Source organism: Caretta caretta, chromosome 17 (assembly GCF_965140235.1).
Source record: "Caretta caretta isolate rCarCar2 chromosome 17, rCarCar1.hap1, whole genome shotgun sequence".
NCBI classification, from domain to species: domain Eukaryota; kingdom Metazoa; phylum Chordata; order Testudines; family Cheloniidae; genus Caretta; species Caretta caretta.
The window spans coordinates 13,472,011-13,493,545 of record NC_134222.1 but is presented as its reverse complement, the minus strand read 5'-3'; the positions used below and the strand labels follow the sequence as shown (position 1 = coordinate 13,493,545).

At 42.0% G+C, this 21,535-nt stretch overlaps 1 protein-coding gene across 3 annotated transcripts in view; it reads right to left on the bottom strand.

The window, feature by feature from the left end:
* Window positions 1-21,535, bottom strand: part of LOC125623967 (S-adenosyl-L-methionine-dependent tRNA 4-demethylwyosine synthase TYW1) — a 126,993-nt gene that overhangs the window by 51,792 nt on the left and 53,666 nt on the right. For all 3 annotated transcript variants that reach the window (XM_048824164.2, XM_048824163.2, XM_075120771.1), the window contains exons 13-14: window positions 18,915-19,092; window positions 14,894-15,029 (exon numbers count right to left, since the gene is read on the bottom strand). In XM_048824164.2, the coding sequence (XP_048680121.1) occupies window positions 14,894-15,029; window positions 18,915-19,092 (314 nt within the window). The remainder of the gene's footprint in view (window positions 1-14,893; window positions 15,030-18,914; window positions 19,093-21,535) is intronic.

Here is a 21,535-nt window from a genome sequence, read left to right as displayed (position 1 = left end):
ATTATTAAAACCTTTAGCCAAGGTTTTGGGTTAGTGACTCGGGGGTCCAAGATGAAACTCCTGCAAATGGAGCCTGGTTTTGAGGGTAGGTGCTAAGCACCATCTGAAAACCAGGCCCCTTCCAGGCATTTCAAATTAAGCACTCCAAAACTGAGGCAACAGTCACTACTGAGAACCTTACCTTCCCCTTGTTGTGGGCTGGGATTTCCAGAGGAGCCAAATGAGTTAGGTTAAAAGTCTATGCCTTAGGATCCTTTGAAAAAATCACAGCCCACAAAGACAAGAGCAGGTTAGTGCAACAAAGTCAAGGCACATACAGGAACAAAAAGACAAAGGCAAGTTTGTTACAAGGCTGGAAACCGTATCTCTAGATTCCAGGCTTCGCCTTATAAGAAAATGTGATGTCTCCACATCGTATTTCAACTGCTATTCTCTTTGCTATTTGAAATTCTGGCTAAATGGATTTTACTGCAAACTACACATTCAGGAATTGTGGTTTCTCTGAGTGCTAAAATTAAAACAAAGTTCAGTCTCTTTTAAAAGAGAAACCAGGATAGACTACTGGTGTTAGCATAAAAACATAGAAGTGTAGGGCTGAAGAGGTCGTTTGCTGAGGAAGGATTAAGTATACCTAATGGATTTGCATAATGGCTTTATGCAGGATGTGTCGTTATTACAAGGACACTTCCTAATTCAGATTTCATAGACTTTTTTTTATGGACTATTGGAGTTTAATTTTAAAAAAAGAATGAGAAGAGATCATTTATATTGTGCCTATTGTAAAAGCATCCATCTGATAAACATGGAGACAGCAGAGTACTCTTCTGGGAGTAATAGTGGGGAGAGAATCCATCTTGCTCACCACAACCATCATTCCTCTGGCCCAAGAGAAAGTTAAAAATGTACACAATAGATTTGTTTATTTACAGACATTTTTACTGTGGACCATTTGTGTGGGGGTGACTTCATCTGGAGAGAAATTGGTAAATAAATGTGTGCAACTTCACAGTACCCAAAGCACATGCTTTCAGCTTCAGATTCATCTGCACACTAAATGCGGCCACATTAAAAATGGCCTGTTCAGTGATTTTGGAGACTTTCCGTTCTCCGTCATAGAAAGATAACTAGGGCACTCGGCTCAGAGTCAGGAGATGTGAATTCTATTCCTTGGGCAAGTCACTTTGCCACCCGATCCCTCCATTTTCCTTCCCATTCTTCATCTATTTAACGTGTACGCTCCATGGAGCTGAGACAGGCTCAGAGCACCCAGCACACCAGGGCCCTGATCTCAGTTGGGACCTCTAGGTGGTGCTGTAATATGAAGAACAATAATTTGAAGTTATTTCTCCCCATGAATCCCCAACTAAGTTTCTAATTTTTCTTGCCAGATCCCATTTGGCTGGCAGATTTGCAGCCTTTGTGGAATATAACTTGGGGAGCAAAACGCTGACTGTGAAGAAACTCCACTCCTATCCCCAGGGGGTGACTTTAGGAGCCCAACAGAGCACATGGGGCAGCTCAGAAGCTAGAAAAGCTATGACAGTGCTGTGACCCTAACAATATCCCTATGCAAGAGGACAAGGTGCACATTGGTATCTGGATTTTCACCTGGCCTGACCTGATCAGTGTACCCCAGACCACTGATGTCATAACCTGTATCTAAAAGGTGTCAGGTAAAACATTAATAGAAAGCTAACCACATTCTGCTCATTGATATTATTGTGATATATATTTACAGAGGTCAAATTCAAAATTTACAAACATGCTGGAAATTATAAATGTGTCTGCCAACCAGGACAAAAGTTACCGCATCCTAGACAAAGAAATAGGTTCTGCCATCTGGAAGGCATCACCAAGGTACATTAAGACAGAGGCTCTCTACCTTTTCCTTTGAGGCCCACCCCTCCAACATGCTATAAAAACTCCACGTCCCACCTGTTCCACAACAACCGGTTTTCTGCATCTAAAAGTCAGGGCTGAAATTAGAGTGTAGCAATCAGGGCAATTCACTGGGACCCCACGCCACGGGGTCCTCGTAAAGCTAAGTTGCTCAGGCTTCGGCTTTAGGCCCAGGTGGTGGGGCTTGGGGCCCTGGGCTACAGCCCCATGCAGCAGGACTTCAGCTTTCTGCCCCAGACCCTAGTGAGTCTAACCTCAGTCCTGCTTGGCAGACCTCCTGAAAACTGCACGTGGCCCTGGGCCCCCAGTTGAGAACTGCTGCATTAAGAGACAATGGGAATGCAAATTACATAGAAGATACACAAGACCATCAAGACAGCATGGGGAGGAGATTGCAGAAAACAGATCAATTTGCATTTTAGCAAACACCAGTCGGGGAAGAAGCAGCATGAAACTTCCTTCACCAGGAGACTCCACATCGCCTTCCTCACAGTTTGAATGAACTTTATTTTGGGGGGTAACCTTCAGAAGAAACCATTTCAAAGCTTCATTGAACTATAAAGGGAGAGGCAAAAAAACCCAAGTTATTTTTCACCTCAGACGACAAAGGAACTGAGCCCTTTGGACATTGTGGGAGATCCTAACCAGAGGGCTTGGTCAGCCATCTTGCTGGTAGGACTATCAGTAAGGAAACTGCCTTGAACAAAGCCTGTAGCTTCTTGTGTTCAAGTCTTTGCCTCTGGAAAGTGCTTTTCACTTTTACTTGCTTGTAACCATTTTCATATCTATCCTTTGTACTTTGAACTAACTTGAAATCCTATCTCCTTTTGTTAATACACTTGTTTTACTTTTAATCTAAACCAACCCAATGCTGTGTTTGACTTAAAGTGAATGTTAATTCCAGTTAAGGTGGCAAGCTGCTTTGTATTGTGCCTTTAAAGAACAATGAACCTTGATACTAAACTGGGAGGAGTGGTAGATACGCTGGAGGGGAGGGATAGGATACAGAAGGACCTAGACAAATTGGAGGATTGGGCCAAAAGAAATCTGATGAGGTTCAATAAGGATAAGTGCAGGGTCCTGCACTTAGGACGGAAGAACCCAATGCACAGCTACAGACTAGGGACCGAATGGCTAGGCAGCAGTTCTGCGGAAAAGGACCTAGGGGTGACAGTGGACGAGAAGCTGGATATGAGTCAGCAGTGTGCCCTTGTTGCCAAGAAGGCCAATGGCATTTTGGGATGTATAAGTAGGGGCATAGCGAGCAGATTGAGGGACGTGATCGTTCCCCTCTATTCGACATTGGTGAGGCCTCATCTGGAGTACTGTGTCCAGTTTTGGGCCCCACACTTCAAGAAGGATGTGGATAAATTGGAGAGAGTCCAGCGAAGGGCAACAAAAATGATTAGGGGTCTGGAACACATGAGTTATGAGGAGAGGCTGAGGGAGCTGGGATTGTTTAGCCTGCAGAAGAGAAGAATGAGGGGGGATTTGATAGCTGCTTTCAACTACCTGAAAGGGGGTTCCAAAGAGGATGGCTCTAGACTGTTCTCAATGGTAGCAGATGACAGAACGAGGAGTAATGGTCTCAAGCTGCAGTGGGGGAGGTTTAGATTGGATATTAGGAAAAACTTTTTCACTAAGAGGGTGGTGAAACACTGGAATGCGTTACCTAGGGAGGTGGTAGAATCTCCTTCCTTAGAGGTTTTTAAGGTCAGGCTTGACAAAGCCCTGGCTGGGATGATTTAACTGGGAATTGGTCCTGCTTCGAGCAGGGGGTTGGACTAGATGACCTTCTGGGGTCCCTTCCAACCCTTATATTCTATGATTCTATGATCTCTCTCTGAATGGTCCAGGAGAGGGCTGGACATTGCAGAGCACATGGTTTTTGGGAAAATTCATGTGTTGAGGTCATCTTGCCAGATGTCACCAGAGCATGGCTGAGGTGTCACAAGCAAGCTGCTGGAACCAGAATTGCTGAGTCAGAGCTGCTTAACTCACAGAAACTCAGCACAGGCTTGGATGCTGGCTGGGAGCATCCAGACAAGAGAACCACAGTAGAAGAGCATTTTGAGGCACTCAGGGTTACAGGGCAGGCACTGACAACCCCTCACTTCAGAATGTGACGAATACAAATTAGTAATAAATATTATTATTAGGAAGAATAATAATAAATATTATTATTAGGTACAAGTTACCAGCTGGTAGCTCAATGAATAAAAGGGACTTAAAAAAAAAAACAGGATTGTATGCATCATCCCTAAGATTTCCTGAAATTAAACAAATGTATAATAAAAAAATACTTGCAGCTTTTTTTTTCAGATTTTGAAACAAAATAATTACCACTAAAGAGTGGTATGCATTTCCTAAAGCTTTGTACCAATATTAAGGCAATGACTTTTAAAGCCCTGACACTTCTTTTCATTGCACAAAATGAAAAATTAAAACTGCAGAACCCATAGCTTGAAAAATTAGTGGGATTCAAAAAAAGGATTTGACATTTATATGAATAAAGAAAACATCCAGAGATTTATCACACATGATTTTAGAAATGTGTTTTTATGGGGAGTTATAAACCCTCATGCTTCAGGCCCTAAGCTGATAACTAGCTCACAGTGGTTAGGGAGAAATTTTTGCTGTGGTCAGGTACCGCCATGATGTATCCTCTGAAGCATCAGATACTGGTCACCATCAGAAAAAGGACTACTGGTCTGACCCATCCCGATAATTACTATCTTCCCATTATAATGTACACACAAGGAAGAAAGGAAAGCAGCAGAATACGGACCCTGGACTTCAGAAAAGCAGACTTTGACTCCCTCAGGGAACTGATGGGCAAGATCCCCTGGGAGAATAACATGAGGGGGAAAGGAGTCCAGGAGAGCTGGCTGTGTTTTAAAGACTCCTTATTGAGGTTACAGGGACAAACCATCCCGATGTTTCGAAAGAATAGTAAATATGGCAGGCGACCAGCTTGGCTTAACAGTGAAATCTTTGCTGATCTTAAATACAAAAAAGAAGCTTACAAGAAGTGGAAGATTGGACAAATGACCAGGGAGGAGTATAAAAATATTGCTCGGGCATGCAGGAGTGATATCAGGAAGGCCAAATCACACTTGGAGTTGCAGCTAGCAAGAGATGTTAAGAGTAACAAGAAGGGTTCCTTGAGGTATGTTAGCAACAAGAAGAAGTCAAGGAAAGTGTGGGCCCCTTACTGAATGAGGGAGGCAACCTAGTGACAGAGGATGTGGAAAAAGCTAATGTACTCAATGCTTTTTTTGCCTCTGTCTTCACGAACAAGGTCAGCTCCCAAACTGCTGCACTGGGCAGCACAGCATGGGGAGGAGGTGACCAGCCCTCTGTGCAGAAAGACGTGGATCGGGACTATTTAGAAAAGCTGGACGTGCACAAGTCCATGGGGCCGGATGCGTTGGCGGATGTGATTGCAGAGCCACTGGCCATTATCTTTGAAAACTTATGGCGATCGGGGGAAGTCCCCGACGACTGGAAAAAGGCTAATTTAGTGCCCATCTTTAAAAAAGGGAAGAAGGAGGATCCTGGGAACTACAGGCCAGTCAGCCGCACCTCAGTCCCTGGAAAAATCATGGAGCAGGTTCTCAAGGAATCAATTCTGAAGCACTTAGAGGAGAGGAAAGTGATCAGGAACAGTCAGCATGGATTCACCAAGGGCAAGTCATGCCTGACTAAACTAATTGCCTTCTATGACGAGATAACTGGTTCTGTGGATGAAGTGAAAGCAGTGGACGTGTTGTTCCTTGACTTTAGCAAAGCTTTTGACACTGTCTCCCACAGTATTCTTGCCAGCAAGTTAAAGAAGTATGGGCTGGATGAATGGACTATAAGGTGGATAGAAAGCTGGCTAGATTGTCGGGCTCAATGAGTAGTGATCAATGGCTCCATGTCTAGTTGGCAGCCGGTATCAAGTGGAGTGCCCCAAGGGTCGGTCCTGGGGCCAGTTTTGTTCAATATCTTAATAAATGATCTGGAGGATGGTGTGGATTGCACCCTCAGCAAGTTTGCAGATGACACTAAACTGGGAGGAGAGGTAGATACGCTGGAGGGTAGGGATAGGATACAGAGGGACCTAGACAAATTGGAGGATTGGGCCAAAAGAAATCTAATGAGGTTCAACAAGGACAAGTGCAGAGTCCTGCACTTAGGACGGAAGAATCCAATGCTCCGCTACAGACTAGGGACCGAATGGCTTGGCAGCAGTTCTGCAGAAAAGGACCTAAGGGTTACAGTGGACAAGAAGCTGGATATGAGTCAGCAGTGTGCCCTTGTTGCCAAGAAGGCCAGTGGCATTTTGGGATGTATAAGTAGGGGCATTGCCAGCAGATCGAGGGACGTGATTGTTCTCCTCTATTCGACATTGGTGAGGCCTCATCTGGAGTACTGTGTCCAGGTTTGGGCCCCACACTACAAGATGTGGAAAAATTGGAAAGAGTCCAGCGGAGGGCAAAAAAAATGATTGGGGGACTGGAACACATGAGTTATGAGGAGAGGCTGAGGGAACTGGGGATGTTTAGTCTGCAGAAGAGAAGAATGAGGGGGGATTTGATAGCTGCTTTCAACTACCTGAAAGGGGGTTCCAAAGAGGATGGCTCTAGATTGTTCTCAGTGGTAGCAGATGACAGAACAAGGAGTAATGATCTCAAGTTGCAGTGGGGGAGATTTAGGTTGGATATTAGGAAAAACTTTTTCACTAGGAGGGTGGTGAAACACTGGAATGCGTTACCTAGGGAGGTGGTGGAATCTCCTTCCTTAGAAGTTTTTCAGGTCAGGCTTGACAAAGCCCTGGCTGGAATGATTTAATTGGGGATCAGTCCTGCTTTGAGGACCGATATTCTATGATTCTGTGATTCAATTAACTGTAATATGGTAGACGGCTTTACAAAAATCACCTCAGCCATGCTCACCCAGAAATCTCTCTTCAGCATGTTTTCAGTCTCTCAGAGCAGTTTATCTTTCATTCCATGTTCCACAACCACCAGTTTGCTTTGATGTGCATCTAACACCGTACATTCCTGATTATCGTTGCATGAAATTCAGTAAATTCCCATAGTTTCTTGTACTTAAACAGAAGATTATGCAGGCAATTAGGTGAGAAAACAGTGATGGAAAGAATGATCTAAATCCATTTGTCCTTTCAGATTTTCTGTACTTTACATGGTCCTTACATCAAAAATCAATGGTGTTAATGCTAGTCATAAAATTGACTGCTACACTATTCCCTTTCTGTATTGCTGACATTAATCAGAGCAGCTGAACCAACCCATTAAATTGAAACATAATGACAAGCCTTAATGTAAAAACAAACAAAAAAATCACCTTTAATTGGCAATTAGTTTACAGCCTTTGGTCAACCTCTAATTAAGAGATTCCAGTTCCAAAACGACTCCTCTCTGTTCAAGGTTGGTAAGCTTTCATGAGTAGGAATCCCCCAATTTAATTTTTTGGAAAACAATTCTTCAGTGTAGCAGCTTCAGAAAGGGCTCTGAAGATCGCTGTAGGGCAAGGCAAGCCTTCCAGTCCTTAGAGTGGCAAACCAAATGGGAATTTTGTCCAAGGAAGAAATGCAGCATCTGGCCCTAATGCTCAGATTCAGCAACATCAACGAGACCACAAATGGCCTGACCTGGCTGCCCTCAAAGGCTCCTAGTTCCTAAAGTTGATGGGTGTGGCTGGAAAGGTCAAAGGTTACCCTTCGTATAGCCATGCAGGGCTCTGAATACTGTCCAGTACACAACGCCCTGACAAAGCTAGGAGCAGCTTTGGTCTCATGTCCTGCTAGGTGGATGTAGAATTATAATAAAGGAACTGTTTAAGGCATATATTCCTTGCATTCATGCAAAGACCCCAAACATGGCACACTATAGGCTGCAAGAAAAAGAACCCAGCTCAAGCAAATTGGCACTCAACTCACTCACAATATAGCAACCCCAACAAAAGTGAAAGTTTAGGGCCAGATTCTGCTCTCATTTGCACTGAGATCTAGAATAGTCTAATCTAGAATAAGGCCACCAACCTGAACCTGAACACCAAAACCTGGCCCTTTGTCTTGGAATGCATATGTACTACTTCAGTGTGCTGGGGTAAATCCTTTCTAGACATGTAGAAGCAATTAGCCAAAATCTGTCCTTGGTAGCTCAGGCATAATTAAGAGCACAATTTAACCTTATATGGAAGTCACAATTACAACCCAAACAGCCTACCACATGGAACAAAGGTTACATATTCAACCTTGTTGCGGATTTCTCTTATTCCAGTAAGAGCTATCTTACTATTCCATTTTTCTTGGGTGTGGAAGGATCCACGTTTCTTTCTTTCCCTCTGTTTTCGATATGCATTAGCACACCAGTATCTATGTTCTTCACAGTACTGAATTTCTCACTTTTGTTTGTGGTGCTTTTGCATCAGTTTTACATTCGCTCTCATTGAAATGAAAATGTAAATCACCCTTGGAAATGCTTTGTCAGCTCCTCTTCTTTCATGAAATGTCAAATAAAAAAAATTCAATGGATGAAATAAATACTTTCTTATAAATCACCAAGTTAGAGCTTCTTGGTATTTGTTTAAAAACAACAGAAACATCTAACAGTTAAAAGAGGTTACATCATTTAACAAATGGGAAAACTTGAACAGACCCAGTACAAGTCCACACAGCATTTGGTCCAGCACCATTCTAAATTAAATGAGATTTAATTCTCCTTTGCTTAGCTGACACAACCAGTGATCAGTCCCCATCTTTCCCCTGCAAGAGTTCCAACGAATACATATATGCATAGAACCTTTTCAGCTAAAGATCTCTGAGTGCTTTTCAAAAGTCAGTATGAGCAGCCCCGTTTTACAGATAAAGAATAAAGAAGTTAAGGGACTTGCCCAAGGTCACACAACATGTCAGTGTCAGAACAGAACTCTGGCTTCCCAAGTCAACCCAGTGGGACACAGTGACTCTTCTAGAAGGACAGAGAATGCTCTCTTTTGGGTATTTCCCAAGTCATCAGCTCTCAAGGGCAGCATGGTCTAGTGGACTGGGACTAAATAGAGCTGGATTCTATTCCCAGCTCTGGCTCTGAATTGCAGGGTGACCTTGGGCAAGTCACTTCCCCTCAGTTTGCTCATCTATAAAATAGGGAAGATGATGCTTACCTCCTCTGTAAAGCGCTTTGAGATCCACAGCTGAAAAGTGATATATAAGAGCTAGGAATTAACAACTCCTGCAGAGGAAAAAATAGAAGTCTGACACCAGGTAAGCAAAACAGGAACTGATCCTTAACCAGTCTTTTAAAATGTAATTATTTGTAATTTCAGGTCTCCAGGTACCCCAGTAGAGACCAATGATGTGGAATATTAAACAGGTTTGATTTTGCAATATTATTTACAAACTTCTTCGTTCCCTTTTCCTTTCTACAAGAGATATTAGAAAGGTTAGAAAAGGCTAAGTATGTGTTTATTCTTTCCAAAGTCCAGATGTTTTTGTTAAAGATTCGTTCTGGTTATACTCGGTACGCCATGCTGAAAGAGGGCAACATATTTCAGGGAGTATCATTTAACATAAAACATTGTACCTTTGTAACTTTCATGATGTTTCAATTCACAATGATTACATCAATAAATCTTGTCAACAAAATCATTAAAGCTAGCAAACAGCTGGTGGAGAAGAGATGGTCTACTGTGCATGAGAGGCAGATTTTTCTAAATTTATAGTGACACATAATTGAATACTGATTTCAATGTCTGTTGCAAATTTTGAATTTTACAGTCTCCTTAAAAAAATATATCTTGGTTCAGAAACAAAGACCAGTCTTTCCAAACCAACTAACAGAGATTTCTCCCCTCAACCACACAAAATAATCTCCACACAAACCAAAATCTGTTGCAAGCATAAAAGCTATAATTATTGGCATATATTATGTAATAGAGCATTAGCGCCAAAGCACAACTAAGATTTTACTCTGAAGATACATATTTACAAACATCATGTATAAACACACAGAACCAAAGAGTAAGTTGCAGTAAGGATCACATTAAAAAGAAGAGCTAAGTAAACAGTACCAGACACAAGCTTGCATAATTTTGAAATCTAGATCCAGGCATCTCCATATACACTCAGATATCTATGAGGAATTACGTAGAAGTGTGTCATAAATAGAGTCAGAAAGTGGTAAACTGATGTATAAGTGCCGTTTCACATTTTGAGGCCCTGATCCTGCAAATGGGTCTGCAAACACCACCCCTTAAGGTGACTCCATGCATGGAATACAGATCTACGTGAATGTATCGCTTGGCAGGATCGGGGAATATGGCACCGTATTTAAGGGTCTCGCTGTTCAAAATGTGAAGTCCTCAGTTAAACACAGTTAAGAACATTCTTTCATACTGAAGATGAGGAACTTCTGCAGCACTGCATCTGCACAGAGTCATGACCCTTTTCCCAATGAAATTTCAATTAACTTGAAGAAAGGAAAAGATCTGAAACTTAGGATCTAAATCCTACAAAAAGATACAATTTAGAATGAACTCTGGAAAGGCTCACCAAGGAGTTCCTTAGCTTGTTTGACCCTTTTTTAAGGGCAGGTTAATGTCCTACTTGGTCTTCAATTCTTGCAGGGCCATAATGTTATATTAACCTAGGGTTTGGACTCCCCCTGCCCAAACATTCTAATCTGTTTAAGAGAACATTGGCACCTGCACTCTGAAAGTTAAAAGAGTGCAATAATGCCTACTTGGTGTCTGGCAGCACAGCAAGTACTTTGAGGTACAGTGTACTGAGCAGATTGGAAAGGATTTATGATGATTAAGTCAAGGAGATGGAGAAGTAAGAGGTACCTGGGGGGCACCTAAAGATGACAAAGAGGTGGCACCACGCGGAGGTGGAAAAGAATTCTGCAGAATGCATCAAGCTCAGAAAATTGACTTTTTCCTATACTCTGGTATTCATCAGCTCCATGAATTTTTTTTTTTCTGAGCAAACACAGAACCCTGCTTAAAAATTAGTTGAACTAATTTCTCAAAGAAAAATATACGTGTGAGCACACAGGTACCACAGGATGATGAAGAATCCCAAACCCAGATCTTAACACTCTGCTGGCACCTACTTCAACTTTTCTCCAAGATAATTTTATAGCTTCTGATGTACAAATATGTAAGTCACATACCAAAAAATAAAATGTGCTCCCTTTAAAATCGGCTTAATTATTATGCCATTTTTCAAACCCCCCCCCAAAGCAGCTGACCAACTATGAGCCAAGTGATGCTTGAGGTCCCTATGCAAGGTCGCTCCATCACTTGTGCTAACCGCCACACCCTCTTTTTAGGAGACATATCACCGGATTTGCATTGTCCAGGCAGCACAGACAGGTGCTTAATTTTTACCAGCTGTCATCATACAGAACCTCACCCAGTAGAATTCATGGAAATCAAGTCCATAGAATCATAGATTTTAAAGGCCAAAAGGAGCCATTAGATTATCGAGTCTGACTGTGTAACACAGGACACGGAATGTCACCCAATTACTCCTGTAGAGAGCCTAATACCCTGGGTTTGGCTAAAGCATCTCTTCCAGAGAGGCATTCAGACTTGAGCTAAAGACTTCAAGAGATGGAGGATTCATCATTTCCCTCAGTAGTTTGTTCTAGTAATTCAAGACCCGCACTATTAAAAGCAACAGCTTTATTTCCTAATTTTAATCTGTCCAGCTTTACCTTCCAGCAATTGGTTCTTATTATGTCTTTCACCACTAAAATGAAAAATCCTTTAATCCCAAGCACTTTCTCCACAGGAAGATACTTCTCCACCGTAAATTAAGTCACCCCTTGATCGTTTTCATCACCTAAAGTCATCTGCTTTGGAAGGATGAAGGGGTGAGTGAGCTCTGCTGGGTATTTCAGACATGATGTTTGGAAAAAGCACACTTTAAATTAGATGTTAGTTTAAGCACTCAGTTGACACCTGTCCCTTACTTTTCATTGATAAACATGTGCTTAAGACATGTTCAGAATATACATTTGGATCCGAAACAAATAAAGCTTTCCGAGTACTCACCAGCTATCTAACACTAAATCACACAGATCTCTCGGGAAGAGTATTTCAGAATGGAAAATTCATCATAAAGACCGCTGCAATAAAGATTACTTTGGAGAGAGCAAGACTTATGCCCGAAAACAGCTTCTCCACATGAGCTGGGAGATACACTGTTGCTTCCACTGGAAAGTGATAGCCTGATAAGAGATGGTCAGAGATTTTCTGAAGAAACTGTTTATTCAGAAAACACCAGGTCACTGAACCAGAAATTTCTCATGAAAGCAAGACTGGTTTGACAAACTAGAGGTGAACTCTGCCCACTAGGGTTCTGATGAAATCCTGCAGTGCCACACAGTCTGCCCTGGAGCCAGGGACCCCAGGCTCCTAGGGTTTTCAGCTCCAGGACAGTCCCGCCATGCCAGGATTTCCAGGATCTCTGCTGTGGAGTCAGGACTCTCAGCACCACGGCAGGGAGCCCTGACTGAGACACTGCTCCTGGCTCTGCAACAGGGAGCCTGGAATTCCTGTGGTCTCTCAAGGTTTCCAACCCCCTGCTGCAGAGCTGGGATCCTGAAAGTCCTGGGATGATCTCCCCGGGGCTCTGACTCCAGACAGCCCTACCACGGCTCCCCAGGGCTCCCAGGCTACCTGGCTTCCCAAGATGCCAGGCAGGGACTGACTCTCATACTTACAGTACCAACCACAACAGAGCCCTGCTCTTGTCTGGGCCCTCCATGTACTACTGTGATACAAGCAACCAACCACAGGTAGGATGAGGGAGAACGAGAATACAGGAACAACTCTTGCCAAACAAAGTTGTAGCAAGCACATGAAGACATTTTATGTCAGTTTTTAGAAGCCTTTTGGTTTTTGGCAGCACAGGGGATGAAAACCCACTATAAACTCTTAATAACAATGACCTTATATCAACTACAATATCATCTTGTCTGTGTCTTGGAGAAATTATGTAAGACACGACAGCTGAATGCAACGTGCAAAACTGAGGATTTGTGTTCCGTTTCCTGATACATAGCACTGCTTTCCTCAACACAATGCATCATTGCTTCCTTATCCCAACATCCATATTGTAGTGTGAACCGTATACCTTGAGATCATCAGAGGCAGCATCAGCTTTCCCCACACTTAATTTATCAGAGTCCTACGAAACAGTGCTTAATCTCCAACTTGGACACAAAAGCATGCACACCGAGGAGAAATTAAGAAGGAGAACCTTCCAGGTTAAGTCACTTCAGGTGTTTCTAGACACCCCCTATAACCACAGCCATGTGTAAAATTACAAAATCATCTAAAATATACAAGATTCCTAGGGGATTTTGACATTTGCATATTTTTGCCCTGGCATTATGCAAATCATACCCCATTGCTGATAAAGGATATTGTCAACCTTGGCTGCTATTAAGAGGGTGCTGTGTTGTCAGTGTTATAAGAACACCCAAATCTGTCTTTGAAGGGAAAAAAAATGCAGCTATCAGCTTGGCTTTTTTTTCCCCTTTCCTCTTCACCTTGACCAAAAGTATTTTTAGCTCTATGGATATAACTGCCAATATGTTCCTCACAAAAAATGAAGGTGGAAAGATTGTGACAACAGACAGGAATTCAGCAGTGACTGTACCTTATATAACCAAGGTCAAGAGAGATATTCTGCCAAAGGCAGATTTCCTAGTACATCAAAATGTCCCCCTTTTTTGTTTGGTTGGTTTTGTTTCATTTTGGTTTAATCGAGTTTGGGCGTCCCCAAGCCAAATCCTGATCCCATTAAAGTTAACGGAAATTTTGCCCCCGACTTTGCTGAAGCCAGATTTAGCCCTGAGTTTAACAAGATGATCCTGTACACAGCCACTCTACACAAGTACCTTTACCCATGTGAGTACTGCCAGCAAATGAAACGGGTGTATCCGAGTGAGAAAGCTAATTGCGTGCATTTGCAGGACCAAACCTTCAGACAGTTCCATTGAAGTTAATGGGTCTATTCATATAAGTAAATCTGGCAGAAACAGGCCTAATATTTGTAGTCTCAGAACACAGCAAAGCTTATTATATACACTAAATAGCATCTCCCATCTGCTCAGTACCAGAGGCAGCATGTAAAGTTGTGCCAGAAATATAAATAAAAGCTTTTTTTCTGAGTGCTGCAATAGTAAAGACAAGAGAAAATATATACACAAAACACCTAGCTTGTTAATTCACACAGTGCCCAAGTCAGATAAGTAGGGCTCTGTCAGAGAGAAGGAAAAATATAAAGATTGTGGCCTAAACTCACAGCTGGGATAAGCAGGTCGTAAGCCTGCTGTGAATTTGGCCCAGTGTTCAACTGCCTTATGCAGTACAGCAAGAAAGTTACAACCTGGAAATATCAGGAAGAGGCAGCATCCTTACATTGCCCAAGTATATACAGCCACTATCTTCGGCCCCAATCCTGCAAACAAACTTTTACACATATGCTTATTTTTAGACATCAGTAGTCCCATTGCAGTCAATGTGTAAGTGTTCACAAGACAGGGGCTTTACTGAGCTCCTGGTGAAAGCTTTGGAAACAAATGTTAGCTATCACATGTGCTTTCATGAACTCTTCTGGGCTTCCTACCTTTCTCCAACTGCCTCGTTTTGGCTGCAAGCAGTTTTGGCAGGGACTACCTCCATTTTGGACAGCAAAATAAATACACGATTCTCTTCCTGACACACATTCTACCTCTCCTCTCCTGAAATTTATTCCCACACAAAAAAACCCAGAGTCCTTTGTTAGCTTTGAGTTTGGATTGCTATACTCCTTATCCTAACACCACAAACTGTACAAAGCACAGAAATAAAGCTCTTAAGGCATTCAGCACCCCATTTCCTTCAAGCCCCACAAAACCACGCCCCCCTCCTGAGCGGAAAATGGGAAGAAAGGGAAAAAAGTTAACAAAAACTGTTCTTAATTTGGTACCTTTTCAGCCAAGGCCTTTAAACTGTCTAGAAACCTTTGCCAGAAATCCTTGAAGAGGGGACGGTCAATTTTCTTCAGGCTTTCTTTGGTGCTAGCATCCACGCTGACATACAGCTGTGTTACTGGCTCAAGGTTCCTTGGCAATAAAAAGGAGAGGGGAATCATTATTTTCAGACATTACAGCTAACTGAATTTATGCTTTTTTACAGAAGCATCCATAAGACATAACATGGCAGAGCAAATAACTATGCTTGACTCTGCTCTGTTCCCAGAAGCAAAAGCAGTAATGTAATATTTACAGCATACTCTCTCGAAGTTCAGCAGTGAATCTTTACCAAATGGCTGGGGTTTCTAATAGCAACAGAAAATAGTCTTTCACCACATAATGTGCCACAAAGCAAGAAATACCACATACTAACCATTCGCGGAAGGGTCAAGCCCAGTGATAGTTCAACAATCCAATCCTCACTGAACAGCATCTTTCATCCAGGTAGAACACTAATTAAGAAAAGCCTTCCCAAGTGGCCTGTGATCAAAAGAGCCTGGAGTCTCACCTGAAGCATTTAAAAGCTTCACTTCCTATTGGAACATCTGCAGGCAAAGTGCCCTAAAATTCCACCTGTCCTACAGGAAGGCAGCCCTATTCAACAGAAATGCAGTGCTGCTCAGTGGAGTTCACCCGGCAGGGTGGGACATCTCTGAGCTAGGCAAGTGGAACTTTAAGGCTCCAAAACCGTAAGCCACATGCAAATGGGCTTTTTGCAACAAAAGAAGTATAAAAGTGGCTTTACAAATGTGCTCCTGGTACTTTGTAGAGGACCTTATTTCATGGGACCCGCTCAAAATTTTGCACTGAATCCTTTTCAGCTAGCACTACTGTAAACATGCTTGGGTCCAGAGACCTACTGTCATATGAGACATTGATTCCAAAGCATATCCTTAGTTATGATTTCCTCCCCACATTTTAATAGCCCAGGCTCCCAAGTTCCCACATTTTGAGGAGTGTTCCTCTGGTGCAAAAAGCGTGGGATATAGCTCCCACAAGGACATCAATGCCTTTGTGAAGTTGACTAAAGAGGTCATTACAGTAATCCCAGCCCGCATCAGTCAAAGTGCAAAGAGCTGCAGCTTGGATTTCTGCAGGAAAGCGTATTATGCTCTAGCTCTTTTATAATTTAAGACATTACTCTTTTTACAAGTGTAATTTCCTAGTGAATGCCCCCTATGCTGATCCACAGAGGACAGGAGTTGTCACAGCCCCCAGTTAAAACACACATTCACCAGTGGGTTAACACAAGCACTGCGTAAGTGACTTCTAAAAGCTTAAACCTATTCTGCTGTCCAAGAGCCTGTGACCGATTTCATCCATGCTGGAACCCCAAGGCTAGCAAGTGTGATGCAGACACAGATAACTGGAGATGCAAAGAGCAGAATAAATAACACTGTATTCTGCTATGCAAGGAATAATGAACAAAGAGTAACAAGCTGAGAGAATCAGACTTAGCAAGCTCCTTAAAATCAAGAGAAATAGACAAAGGCAATTAATTTTTATACCCTTTTGTCTCTTCTGGGGGGCTGGTGATATTTGTCAAACACCAGGCAAAAACACTCTACCACAATGCCTTCTAGATAAAGTGACAGCTTCAAAATTTTATCACACAGCTCTGTGGGTCTACTAGCCAATATCTTAGGAAATTAAGGAAGAGCCTTCCACAAATGCTGCCTGTGAAAGCTGCTAACGAGCAGGCTACAACTCCAGTCTGATCTAGTGCTTTTAAAAAAGAATCCTTCATACAGCTGTCAATCACTCCTTCTTTAAAAAAACATGAAGGTGAAAACTAAAAGTGACAAGAATTGTCTGGAATGAGACCAGAGCTGAGCTGTAAATGGTTAGAAAATCCAATTACTCGACATGAACTTGCAAAGTACCCAAGCATATACCTCCTCTCCAGATTCAGACAAGAACAGATCATTAATGGGAAACAAATCTAACAGTTTAGATTAAGAACCGGTTTACTAGTGAGCATGCTCTGAACTGACAGTCCAAGCAGCAATTGCCCAAATGGCCAAGTGTTCCAGGTATTAAGGGATTGGAATATTCAATTACAAAGAGCGTAGCCAGTCTTTTGCATGTTACATTTGCCTAATAAAATAATATAATAATAATGATAAAAAGGTATCACTGAAAACAGAGCTAGTCACTTTCAGAATGGTAACTGGAAAAGTTCCTCTTCTCCAAGGAACCAAAGCATGCCCCATCCCCAGCAGCTGCAGGCAGCCAGCAGAATTAGTACAGTTATACCACAGAAAGATTGGGACTCGATCATGAGCAGAGGTTTTACATACCCTCTTGCTCTATGCTGTTCCGCTTTGCAGTGACCGACTGAGCCCCAGCACCCACAAGGGGGCATAGCTGGGTCTGAAAGTACATGAATACACTTGTCATTCTACCCCACAAGCTGTGAGAGCTGCTGTGATATTCCACGGAGCTCTGACATGGATTTAGTAGTGAACAAACAAGGGACACAACCTAATGTAGTGGATATAATTACCAGCTAAACCTGAAAATGCTTTTGTACACAGCCAGTGTCAGATCCCTAAGAGACTTACAATACCGACAAAACATCATGTCAATAAACTGTACAGTCTAAGTTCAGCAGCAGGAATAAGACCACTCTTATCTCAGCAAGGTTTGTGTGTTCTTAAAGCAAGTCTTATTAACTGCTGTACCATATACCAGGCTCGGATTTTGCTAGTTGGGATCAATGGACATGCTGATGAGAGAGCAAAACTAGAATTTTATCATTTAAAAAAACAAAAACAAAAAAACAAAAAAACCCCATCATTTTCCAAGAAATATATTTTCAAAAATAGTGTTGGCTCTCTTTTTAAATTCTATGTTTAGTTTCTATCTATCAGGCTCATAATACATGGTTTGAAAAGTAACTTGATTACACAATTACCCAATCATTTGGAATGGCTTTGGAGTACCTAATTACTCACTCTAAAAAATGTGTGCCTCCAGCCCTCACATTCAGACCAAAAAAGGGAGCCAGAGAGGAAGCCAAAATATCAGAGATTACTGATGTGTAAATTATTATTTTGCAACAAATGGAATGTCCTATTCACCTGGAATTAGAAATTGTGGGAAATATAACACACCAAAGCCATCGCGGCTGTACCCTCCAGTGACACTGCTAGCGTTCCACCAGAGAGGAATTTGGGCCTATGCTGTTAACTAATGCCTTTCGAAGTGCTCTTCCTCCCTCTCCCCACCCCAAGTTGTGGGAGCTGAAGACAGGGTCTGAACATTAGCAGCAAGTTTTTCACTGCTGTTCTGATTTTTGGTTAAACAGGTGTCAAGCACTCTCAAAAGAGACAAATAATACTTTTAATTCACCCAGGACCTTTAATCGAAGTATCTGAAAATGCTTTACAAATATTAAATTTCACAACTCCCTCTGCGTGGTTAGATAAAAATGACTAATTACCTTTTGCAGGTGGGAATACTGAGAGAAGAAGTGAGTGAACTGCCCAAGGTCACAAGGAAGCGAGCAAGTGAACTGGGAATAGAACTCATGAGCTTTAATTTGCGGTCTGTTTATGAGAAACACTCCCTTCCTTTACTCAATTGCAACACCAAAAGCAAAACACAATTTGCATTTCATTTGTTTTATTCTTATAGACTTTAGGTATCTCCAGAACCTTCCGGAATGGACGTTTGGTTATACTGCCTGTATTCAAAGTAATTGCACTGAATTTAAGAGGCACAGAAAAAAAAAAAATAAAGTAAATGTACATTGGTGTGGAGAAGAGAAGGAAGAGGGCGGGAAACGAGCCCAGAGAGACTAAAACTATGACCCAGGCAGATTCTGAGCAATAATTTTCATGGCTATTTGTCATGCAGACTGTGGCATTGTGTATTTCCACTATGATAAAATATAAGCACACCATACAACACCAACTCTTTAGAACAAGACAAAATCCATTAAAAAAAAAAAACACTTCATAGGATTCTCACCTAATCTCCACAGGGAACTGTGCGTTTGTAACCAGGAAGCTGGAGATGTTGTGCTGGTGCAGCAGTTTTAAGAACGTGTTGATTTCTGGGTACATAATCGGCTCTCCCACCAGAGACAGCGCACAGTGTTTCACCACCATCCCTTCTTCGAAGCGATCTACTCTCACCCCTGGCACACCTGGAAAAAAGGGAGAGGTGGGGAGAAGAGTGCGGTGGGAAAAGAATTTACGAAATAATTCATAAAAAGAAAAGGAGTACTTGTGGCACCAAGTACTGCTTTTCTTTTTGCAGATACAGACTAACACAGCGGCTACTCTGAAAAGAATTCATGCAAAACCTACACAAACAGCACATCTTGGATATTCGTTGGAAACTGGGGAGAGAGTAAAGTGAATGATGAAAATCTGCTGTCCATCACAGGGAAAGAGAAGATTGGTTAATCCTTAAAAAAAAAAACAAAAAAAACCCAACATTTTACCCTCCAGTAACTGAACACCAATTTGTAAGCAACCCTTCTGAACCATCATGTACTTGAGCCAATCCACCTGTGCGGCTACTCATTTTAAGATTTTCATTGAGTCAAGATCAAGAAAATGGGACTGATGACTGAAGCTACTGAGCCAGATCCGCAGGTGGTGTAAATTAACATGGCATCATTGAAGTCAATGCCCTAACATTGCTTTGCACCAACAGAGGATGCCGGTCACTGTGTATACAATGAACCTGTATAAACAACAAAAGCAATATTTTAGTACACTGTATAGAATAGTCTCTCGCCCACACATAAGTCCTCAATAAAGCACACGTGAAGGAATAGGAACAAGGGAACAAAACCAAGAACCATAAGCCTTTCTTTAAGAAGAAATGAACAAGTTATGTTCCTCCTCCCTCAGAGCTGAAAGTAGTTTGTGCATTTCACACGAAAACAAAGGCCCACATTTCATTTAACACAGCAACAATATTCCATTGCAAATCAGTATTCGTCAGCAATACCATCTGCTTTAAGACATTTCCTGAGACAAAAGACCTGTTAACACACAAACATTGCCTCATCCCTGGGTTGCAAGGACCACTTCCAAGTGAGAAGGTAGCAACAATAAGGCTACCAGCTATAGCTATCCCATGGAACAGTCACCAGATATAAGTGCTTTTAGCTCCTAATAACATGAGCCAGATTCATACTAGCAATCTGGGAACGAAGAGTGCTCTATCCCATCCATTACCAGCTCCCTGAGCTTCTGCGTCTGCACGTGAACTCATTTCACTAGGAATAAGAAGCAAGCCAATTCAAATTTCTATTCTGAAGATGTCACTTTATATTGGCCTGAGGTGCCTTGATGCATTTGAATAATATACTAAGAATTTTAAAAAAGAGTTATGGCTGGAAACCACAGTCCTCACCTCACCTCATGTTGCCTAGACGCTGCAGCTCAAATGGTACAGAAAATTACCCACTAGACTGCAACGTCAATATAAAGAAAGGCGTTTGAGGATACAGCCTCAACCTTAAACAGAGAAGTTGGTCTGTGACCAGAACCAGGAAGTTTAGTGCATTTAAAAGGAGTTAGATTTAGTCCTGAGCCCATGATAGCTCTAATAATGTCTACTCACAGGGACCCTCCAGGACTCAAAATGGGAATTTTACCCCACTGGAAAGGAGAATCGCAGATTTACAATGGGACAAACAGCACTTTCTTCTGGTTCTGGAAGGATCAAAGATATCAGACATTAAAGTCATGACATTTCCATGTCTCAAAGTTATTCTGGGATGCATTTAGCTTAATTTCCCTTCCCTTATTAACCCTACGCTATTGGATAATGATGACCAAGGCACCAGGCTTACAGGCAGAGGGAAATAAAAAATAATCCCAACAGCACATTTTTAAATTCTCTAAAAATTTTCCTACAACAGTTATTGTCCAATATGGCATGCACTACATACAAAATGGTGGGGTACTGAGGTTTTATAAGCAATCATTTTGACCAGCATAAATGATATGCTAGTTCAGGGTTATTCCCAGTGAGTACATGGGCATGTTAAGAAGCACATGAATTCCCATACACTTAATAACTAAACATAATGACCACATTCAACTTCCCATTTCCTGTGGATGAGCTCGCTTTCAGATCTACGGTGCTCACTCTTCCACCACCTCAGCTCTTTGTGACTTTAATATCACATTCCCATTGAGCTGCAATGCTTAGGCATAATGAACATTAGGGACCAAACTTCCCTGTTCACACTGTACCAGCATTATAGTACTGTATTAAGGATCTTGTTTAAACACATCAGAAACACCCAGATAAGCGACCTTCCCCTCCCCACCTCTTACAGCACCTAGATTTTCAGGGCACACTTCGTTACAAATCCAGGACTGCAATACCAAAGGTACCTGCTTTTCTGGAGTGGGAGAGGGTGGGAGGATTGATTGATTTAATTATTATTACTATGCAGTGTCCACCTTTGTGAAGGGCAATGGGGTTTACTAGTCACTACCTGAAAAAAGTATCCACCAAATAAATTATCCTGCCCCTGTCCCCTTCAGCAGCCAATCAATCAATAAGATCTCTCTCTCTCTCTGTCTCCCTCTCTAATTTACACAATGGAGAATTCTGTGGCT